This window comes from Plodia interpunctella, chromosome 20, assembly GCF_027563975.2.
Source record: "Plodia interpunctella isolate USDA-ARS_2022_Savannah chromosome 20, ilPloInte3.2, whole genome shotgun sequence".
Classification (NCBI taxonomy): Eukaryota; Metazoa; Arthropoda; class Insecta; order Lepidoptera; family Pyralidae; genus Plodia; species Plodia interpunctella.
In genome coordinates, this window is record NC_071313.1 from 6,501,357 (window position 1) to 6,511,620 (window position 10,264).

Consider the following 10,264-nt stretch of genomic DNA (forward strand, 5'->3'; position numbering starts at 1 on the left):
TGGCTGAGGGTCGTGCTCATTTTTTAAAATATAAATATATATATATTAGGACAAATCACACAGATTGAGCTAGCCCCAAAGTAAGTTCGAGACTAGTTAGTATTCCATAACACATTATAGAATACTAACTCGACGATACTATATTTTATAACAAATACACATATAGATAAACATCCAAGACCCGGGCCAATCAGAAAAATATCATTTCCCATCATGACCCGACCGGTTTGAAGTAGCTCTATCATGGCACTTACTCTCTATGTATCCCTGTTTCTGGTCTTTTCCATCCATCGTTGTCGCGCTCAGTACGTCCAATGAAACTCACACAACCACGTTCTTGGCACTATTGATGGAGTGGTTTGCCATTGCCTTCTCCACTTCACACACAAGTTGACTAGAATGCGGTTTCCTCACAATGTTTACCTTCACCGGAAGCGAGTGATCCTTTCTCCTACGTGAAACTGTAATATTGTCCGCTCCCAAGAGACCTCTATCATCCTAAATTGAATAAAGAATTTTAAATTTTAATTTGTATTTGAACAATTTGCGCGTTACCTACATCAATTGTTTTTATCACTTATTTACTTATTGAAAAGTCGATGAAAAATATTATCTCATTAAAAGAATATGATAATAAAAGGCAAGGAATAAGGTAAATAGGCATTTTTTTGAGCTTGCATATAACACCTGGATCTTAATTATCTTTGCTTCCCGTCTAGGTTAGATTGAGGTGAAACGCACTCAAATTTTCAATAAAAATATTAATATGTAATCTATTGTTAACTTTTAAAGACAACCTCGGTGGCGCAGTGGTAAGGTTCTTGCCACTGAACTGAGAGGTCCCGGGTTCGATCCCCGGTCGGGTCATGATGGAAAATGATCTTTTTCTGATTGGCCCGGGTCTTGGATGTTTATTTATATATGTATTTGTTATAAAATATAGTATCGTTGAGTTAGTATCCCATAACACAAGTCTCGAACTTACTTTGGGACTAGCTCAATCTGTGTGATTTGTCCCAATATGTTTATTTATTTATTTTATTTAAGTTGTGGAATAAAATTTAAAATAAATATGCCTCGTAAAATTGGGCACACGTAGAGGTACAATAGATATTCGCATTCTGTCTCGTTTCTTGTGTATTTCGTATACTTGTATGTGCGGAACGAAAGATATAACGTTGTCTATAATTTCCTCCGTCTCTGTCACCCAGACTGGCGTGAGATGCGTGGACTGCGGTGCTGCGTGTCACGAGCGTTGCGCTGAATCTTTCGCGTTGCCGTGCACCAAATACAAAGCGCCGCCGCCGCCCGATCGTGCGTTGGAACACAGACAACAGACCAACAGTAAGTAAATCTGACATGATTTACATATATACATATATATATATTATTATAATGTTCGTTATGTGGCGTGTGGTTCCGCCTTAGAATAAGACCACTCCATATCTTCAGGTGGATGTCGTTAAGAGACACAAAGATATTCAGCTGTTCGGCAACAATAGTATTCCCAAAGAGGGTTGACATCAGGCAGGGGTTGTAAAACCACATCATACAAATTTTGTATTTAGCCTTTAAAAAGAAAAGGCTAAATATAAAATTTTAAATATTTTATTACGTCGACCTCGGGCTTCGCGGCTCCACAACGCCGATCACAATTGGGAACATCCGTAGATGATTGTGAAGAAACATGGATTAACCACGTGCACTCGCTAAATAGCGAGACTTATAGTCTGTCAAGAAAGTGAGGAAAATTGTTATTATCGCCATTGCAATACCTAATACAACGGTCGAGATTGGTTGACGAAACATCCAGTGTTGCCTGCACACAGGAAACAGCGCCCACATTGATTTATTTCACTTTCGTGAGGAGACTGTAATCGTTAATCGATTTCCCAAAGGCGTGACGACCCTGCAGTCCTCGTCGCAGCAGTACTACGAGCAGTTTTCCTCAAACGTCGCCGAGAATCGAACACACGAGGGACATCTTTATAAGAGGGGCGCGTTGCTCAAAGGATGGAAACAGAGGTATTTATTGTCTTACTGGCTGTGATGACCGCGACTTCGTTCGCGTGGTGACTCCGGCGTTTTTTTTTAAATACGTACCACCATGTATGTTAGCATAGTGCGCAGCTGTTAGATTTTAAATAAGATGTTCCAGATCTTAGATTTTTATACGTAACTATTAGCGGCCCGTTCCGGCTTCGCTCGGCTAAAAATATTATAAATTATACACCTAAACCTTCCTCAGGAACCACACCATATATTTGTGAAAACTGCATGAAAATCCGTGCAGTAGCTTTTTAGTTTATCGTGAACTGACAGACAGACGTGGAACTGAACTGAACTGCTTATGCTGAGCTGCCTCTTCAATATATTATGTAATAACTGTGAATATAAATCAAAATTCCTACTTGAGCGAAGCCAGGAGCGCAAATAAATAATAATCGTTTCTGATGATTACTTGTTCTTTTATTTATGCGACTATTCGCCAGTAGATGGCGTTGTTCGTAAACGTAATGTCAGATGCCTTTAAACTGGTTTTTGCTGCAGATGGTTCGTTCTGGACTCCATAAAGCACCAGTTGAGGTATTATGATGCTATGGAGGACTCCCACTGCAAAGGATTCATTGGTATGTGTATTGTATTTCACTTGTTCCTGTCAATATTGTTTATATTTATGTATATTGTATATGTTTGATGACCTCGGTGGCGCAGTGGTTAAGTGCTTGCCTCTAAACCGAGAGGTCCTGAGTTCCATCCTCGGTCGGGTCATGATGGAAAATTATCTTTTTCTGATTGGCCCGAGTCTAGGATGTTTGTCTATATATGTATTTGTTATAAAATATAGTATCGTCGAGTTAGTATCCCATAACACAAGTCTAGAACTTACTTTGGGGCTAGCTCAATCTGTGTGATTTGTCCTAATATATTATTTATTTATTATTACTAGAAAAATATAGAAAAATCAACAAAATATATGAGAATCGATGACCAGTTCATTATTTACGGATTACAGATCTAGGTGAAGTGATAACTGTGAGCCAAGCAGCGCCCGCGCCGGGGCCGCCGAAGAAATGCGACGATCGATCCTTTTTTGATGTGAGTCTTTTGTTAATGGCAAGTTATAGATAAATTTAAAGAGGAATGAATATATATAAAGTTGTATAACTTAAAACGGCTTAATAGCATAATGTTTCGCAAAAAAATAGAGATTTAAAGACACGAGAGAAAAGTATAACATTAAAATTAAATTTGAATGATTAATTTTATTTCTATTTTATTGTACTGATACTATTTTTTATTCCATTAGATAGTTGACGTGAAAAGAAAACTTTTGCACAGATAATATAGAATCTCGTATATTCTCCCATTCAGTTGCGCACGAGCCGGCGCACGTACAACTTCTGCGCGAGCGACGCCAACTCTGCGCAGGAGTGGATCGAGAAGCTGCAGGCCTGTCTGCAGTGAGGCGACACCCTACTTCACGTAGTCTTCAGAGTTATGGTCGTGTATATTCTTGACGTATTCTGTTGCAGGGAGTGACACTAATTGTATTCAATATATATAAACTACATAGCTTTTACCTGCTGATTCGCCCGCGGGTAATGAATGGGTACTTATAATTATAATCACTAATAATCCTTGAAATATGCCAAAACTGTGTTTGTTGAGATACTTCAAAAGGTAATCAACGTTTGAAAAATTCTCAATTGAGAAGGAAAATAAACAGAACTGTATCATCGAATCGATCGAAAAATCGATATGTTTCACAGATCGACATATTTGATAGTATGTTTACAAATATGTCTGTGATCTTTGCTTATATGTCATTGTGTTGTGTGTACATACAAGTACATACAAGTAATACATACACATATTACGTAGTGATCTGACCAGTCACAAAATGAGATGTTAAACATATTTTTTTATTTATATTTCGTGTGATATTGTTTCCGACAAATTGTGTTTAAAGTTAGACATTAGTATTAAATGTCAAAAGAAAAAATAACTAGTAGCCGCGCAAAAAAGACACTGGACGCTACAGTCGCTGACAACAACAACGTGGCCAATCTATTATTGAGTCCCACATATTGCCGCGAGGCTCTTTTGACACGCCATCTTTGATGTGGCGTTATGTTACATAAAATACAGGACGAAATATTAACAAAAATAGTTAAAAAAATAAATTCAATTTTTTTTAAAGTGACTGATTTATGCCTGAATGGGACTTAAATTTCCGAAAGTGTCATAAACTACGATCTCTACTCGAAGTAAGCGATGGATTTAGCTTAGAAATCCATTGAATCATATTTATATCTTAGGCTAATTCAAGGATTAGGCAAACTATATTTACTTAAACTATGAAATTTTTCAACGTATTCGAAATAGTAAGGCACTATAGTGTGTACAACGTAGCTTGATCCCTGTGACAGCAGATTGAACCGAAACATTCGAAATGTGACCGACAGAGACAGATGTATTGTTTTCATACTATTTGTCATCTGTCACAGAGATCAATCGACGTTTTAAGTGACACTTGTCGACTTCTCGTAATATCCAAACTAATATTATGAATGCGAAAGTAAGTTTGTGCGTTTGTTTGTTTACCTCTACACTCTTTACATGCTCAACCAATCTTCTTGAAATTTTCCATACACGTAGTTTCATGTACGGAGAAGGACATAGGGTACTTTTTGTTCCGAAATTCCCACGGGAGCGAAGCCCCGGGCTTAGCTAGTATACCATATTTACCAGTAAATTGATCATTACATACTTGACTTTATTATACCCTCTGTATATACGTTACATTGTGTATTGACTGTTTTTAGGGTTCCGTAGCCAAATGGCATCGGAACCCTTATAGTTTCGTCATATCCGTATGTCACAGTCATTTTATTAGAAATTGTGCAATATTATTATGAAAAATAAAATTGTTTTGTGTTAAAGTAAACATACTCTGCCTATTCCTAACACTAATAATACTATCTACAAAATAGATTTAAAATATTGTTACGTTGGAATACATGTAAATATTTTATCTTAACTGTTGTGTAAAGACTTTTGTTCGTTTATATATATTTTTCGTTCCTGTACGTATATTTTTTTTATATTTAAATTTATATTGTAATGTAGTTGTATTGTAACTATTCCATTGCGTCGCGTATAAACAAAGAGTCCTGTGCGTAATTACCTACGTCATCTTATCACTACATAGTATATGACAAAGTCGCAAACCGCGTCCGTATGTTTCTTGGTTTTCTTTTTTTAAAGCACGCAACGGATTTTTATCCAGTTTACACTCAATTTATACCCGAAGGTTAGAAACCGATTATCTGAATATGATAAAGATCTAAATATTGTTTAGTGAGTTTCCACTGATACTAACTAGTAAATCAGTATATATTTCCTGATTTCAGTCATCTGTGCACAAAGCTCACTATGAAACGAATACTATAATAATATTAACAATTTACCTGAGCTATAAAAATGAAAACAATTTGGTTCAAAATAACGAACATAGTAAAAGATAAACTACTTAAACGAATCATAATGAAAATACCTGTTTCATAATAATGTGGTACGACGTATATAATTAAGCAACGGGTACACGGACTAATAATGAATATAGTATTTATCCGCTAGATATAAACGTGTTGATGTGTTTCCGTTGTTATACTTATACAAAACTTATTGTGTGTTTTAGCGTGGCCTTACGCATACAAACGTTTAGTTTTAAATATACATTAATATTCTTAAGTCTTATTCGTAAAAATAAAATAATGATTTCGCAATTGTACAGCCGAAGTATAATCCGAATAATTTAGAATGGCTTTGAATTGTTGCCAGCAAAGACACAGAAAACTATAGATGCTGGTTTAGCATAGTCACATGAGATAGGCTATTCAATGCCTTCCCGGCAGATCGTGGTAGGCTGGACGTAGTAAAAACTGGCACACGATGAGGGACAAAAAATCACACTGTCAAGATAAAGAAATCAAACAAAAATTGTTAGGCATTTAATTCATATTAAACACAAAACCGTGTGACTATGTCAATTTATGAAATACTAGATTTTGCCTCAGTTATAATCCTTTGGTATTTTAAATCTTTATTGATAAAAAAAAATCTGAACAGGGAACTCTGAACTTGTGGCGCGCTGGGTCAGCAGGCAGTCGTCCTCGGAACCTCCGGAACACGATTCCTTGCGACCAGAAGTCCTCTTTCATAAATTTCTCCAGGTGATGTGACGGCACCCTAACCGCAAACGAATTGAAGTTCACTATGTGGCGAGATGCCAAACGCTCGACTCGAAGAGTGAAGTTGGACTTCTTCAGCACGTAGTCTACGACATCCACCACATCCGTAGACCACTGCAGTCTCGACACATACAGCTGCATGCATACCAAATTTCATCAAATCCAGCGGTTTAACTGTGAAAGGGGAACAAACAGACAGACAGACTTTTGCATTTATAATAATATGAACTTATCCATACTTCAATACAGTATGTATCTATCATTTTCTTTGTCTATGGATGCGAGCGTTCAAAGAGCGTCCATCTCAAACGATTCGGATTATACTTAACACCTCAGTAGCGGGTATAATTTTTTATGAAAGAGACAGTTATATATCAAAGATATTATTTTTACTACGGAATCTCGTACGAGCCCTAATTTTATTGTTACAAACTCATTGATTTTGTACGTTTTGTAAATAAGTGATTGCTATTTTGTTTGACATATCAGTGTGTGTCCATTGTATATATCTTGTACCGCGGCGCCGGGCGGCGTTGGTGTGTGGATGTGTATACTGCGCAGTGCATTACAAAATTAGTTCGCTTCTGTGCTGTTAGCATGAGTTTTTGCAAGTCTGGTCAGCATTTTAAATAGTTCATTTTGTGTACGATAGAGGCGCTGTTATTTTTCATATAAGTTTATACGGTTACGTTCTCGGAAAAATTCGTGCTGACGCCTCTGATAGTGAATTTCTTAATATCAAATCGATCAGTTATATTCTATGTAAATATAAATGATACTGATCTCGCGATATTTCTTTCGTCTCTTTAGGACCCATATTTTCCATGGTGACATAGAAAAAGTTATTCATTTTAACATACAATAAGTCCCATATCTAGGTCCATTTCTCCATCAAAACATAAAAACAAAGTCAAGTAAAAAATAAATAAATTTTGGTTCCACATAATTTTTAACGTGTCAAAATCAAAACTAAAACTTGAAATGCTCAATCCGTGCACCAATACTATGTGCCGAATATATAAATAAATGTCATAATATTTAGTGACATAGAGAACTGAACAATGTACGAGAATAAGAAAAGAAAAATATGCAATATTATGATTTAAAATACAATCACATGTACGACTTTTCACCTTGAGTTTACACATTTTTGGGATATATTTAAACAACAACGTCCCTTTCTAATCCTAACTAATATTATAAATGCAAAAGTTGTTTGTTACTTCTTCACGCTCTATCTATACAACTAATCTTCTTGAAATTTTGAATACATGTAGTTTGAAGTATAGAGAAGGACATAGAGTAACTTTCATCCCGGAAAAATTCACGCGGGGGAAGCCGCGGGCAAGAGCTAGTTATACAATACGCGAAATAGACTTATAAAGTTTGATCGATAATAAACTATACTCAGGCTGTAAAGTAGCAAAATGTGTTTAATCATATGTATTCTATCATTATACTGCAAATTTTCTCCTTATTGTGAGTTTCTCAAAAAGGGCGTCAAAAAGCTGTCCGATTTTCTATCGCTTGACAATTTCGCGGACGCTCGATGTAACACATAACAATAATTTTAACAGTTACTGCATTAGCATTCTTGTTTCGGCGAAAGTGTTAATATAAGAATATTGAACTATATGGAGTTCGTGCCAAAAAAAACACTGTGCGCGCTAACATTGTTCAAGTGCTAGCACGAGTTTTTGCGAGTGCATAATCTTATCGACAAAATGTATATAGGAAATAAACAGCGCCTCTGAAACTCTTAATTTGAAAAATATTTTTGATTATTTTTTTCTAATTTTCCTTATAAATTTTTACGTTATCGAAAATGTTCGTGCTAGCCCCCAGACATGTTGGTGAGCATGTTAGTTATACGATACGAGCAATATATAATTTGCCTTATTGTTTGCGAGTACGCTTGGTGTTCGACACTAGTTTGCTGTGTGGTACTACAGATGTCGCTGGTTTTAAAATACTTTCAAATTTTTTCGTAATGTAAAAACGATGGATTTGTGTTGAACGTCAAATTTTTTTTCATCATTATGACTTAAAGCTATTAATCTACATCAAGTTCAATAACTTTTTGTGTCTATTCTGTAAAGGAAAAAGATGTGTTATATCATATGGTTAGAAAAATATAGTAACAAATATATACACTCGTATATGGTCAGATAATATTTGAGTTAATTGAAAAAAATGTCGATAAAATCGCGAAATTACTTCAAATATACGCTCATTTTGGTAATACCTCACAGTAAACTTTTCAATGTAGAATTAGCTTCGCTTAAGCATTATTATGTAAACTAATGTAAAACCTAAGGACCAGCGTAGACATTAAAAAAAATATATTCTGAATCTATGGATCTGATGTTTTATGATGGGGTACTGTTTCTTCCAACGACACAAAAACTAAAGACAAAGAGCTAGCATAACCAAAGTGTTAGAACATTTTCATGCAACGTATCATGATACAGGGCACATTTTTTTATAGTAGACTTTATGCGACTAAAGAATGCAAAGCAGCAAGAAGAGTATTAAATATGAAATAAGTATATTGGCTAAACACAAAATGCGACACAATGTTGTTTTAACGAATGTTAAAAAGAATAATGAGATTAAAACATTCAGAAGTCGAGCGGACAAATTACTACCTCCGAAATGAAACGCAAACATTAGTTTCAAAAATTCCAAAATTACCAGTTCCAAAATTGTTGTTTTTTATTTCGGATTCGAATATGGAACGTGAAATATGCGATATTCATTCATTTTTTTTCATTCTTTCTGAAATATTGTATTGTATTTTCATTTGTTCACCTGTATCAATCGACTATATTATTGTAATAGTGAGAGAAATCTTTTATTGGCCTTATTATTGAATAAGAATTTGTATTGTATCCTTTTGTAAACGCCGTTAGTTAATATATATGTTATGATACGGTAAAATTAGGTGTAGCCCGCAGATTCGCCCGCGGTAAATGTTTAAACTAATACTATTAGCTATATTTATTTCAAATTCATGATTCTTCTTATTTCCAGATTCATATTTTTATTCTGTTTAGCCATGAGAGCATGACTTTCGCATTTATAATATTAGAATGGACTATACCAGATAATAATTTTGAGATCCTTCCCTCTGCCCTGGTCCTATGGTCACCATCAAAATTTACCGTAAAATACCGAGATTTGGATCAGACGTACACAACGTCGCTGTGAACAGTAGTTGTATTCATCAGTATAACAATGCATCGTATAACATCAAATAAAGAGATTTTTAAACTATAAACTAGTGTTTTAATTCCTTGTGTATGTCTCCCTCAAGTGTTTTTAATGTTTATAAGCAGAATCAAAACATTTTTCTACTTTCAAATTGTTTCACGTCAAATTTTATCTCTCTCATATATGCATATGCCCGATTGCGCTCGGGGTTGTAAAGCAGCGTTAAAAACCCCTTAAATTCTGAAGATTCGGCTGTGATTTTACAACTGGCCGCCTGTCTGACGTCAATCCTCCTTAGCAATGCTACTGTTGCCTATCAGCTGCCTATAGACTGTGTGTCCCTTAGTCGCTTCGTACCACATCCACGGGGTGGTCCAATTCTAGGGCGGAATTTTATAATATCTCAAAAAAATCCTAGCATTTTCGAACGACTACTGTTGCTGAAAATGCCGTAAGAATTATATAAAGACATTCATAAAAACAGGTGAAGTTAATCTTAATATAGATAACAGTGAATGAATGAATGAATATATGTGTATAATTAATGTATTATATAATAGCATATTACGCTCCCCAATAGAAAGGACATTCAGACAAAAGTGCGTGATCGCCCCCCGCCGAATGACCCCAATTACAAGTCATGTCGCGCCGGTCGAAGCCCTATACGGACCTAGGGGAACGCTCCCCTGGGCGTATCTTGAGGGGGGCTAAATATTTGCCTCATATTTGCATATTTGTTTGGCGGATTCGGTATACATAGCTAGTAAATAAAAGCTCTCATACTAACTACGCAA

At 35.6% G+C, this 10,264-nt stretch overlaps 1 protein-coding gene across 1 annotated transcript in view; it reads left to right on the forward strand.

Annotated features, from left to right (window-relative positions):
• Sbf (SET domain binding factor) overlaps positions 1–9,537 on the forward strand; it is a 63,274-nt gene extending 53,737 nt beyond the window's left edge. The window contains exons 37-41 of the mRNA XM_053760606.2: positions 1,212–1,344; positions 1,899–2,025; positions 2,551–2,630; positions 3,017–3,099; positions 3,376–9,537. Of these exons, the coding sequence (XP_053616581.1) occupies positions 1,212–1,344; positions 1,899–2,025; positions 2,551–2,630; positions 3,017–3,099; positions 3,376–3,468 (516 nt within the window). The 3' untranslated portion in view covers positions 3,469–9,537. The remainder of the gene's footprint in view (positions 1–1,211; positions 1,345–1,898; positions 2,026–2,550; positions 2,631–3,016; positions 3,100–3,375) is intronic.
• Positions 9,538–10,264: the final 727 nt, after the last annotated feature.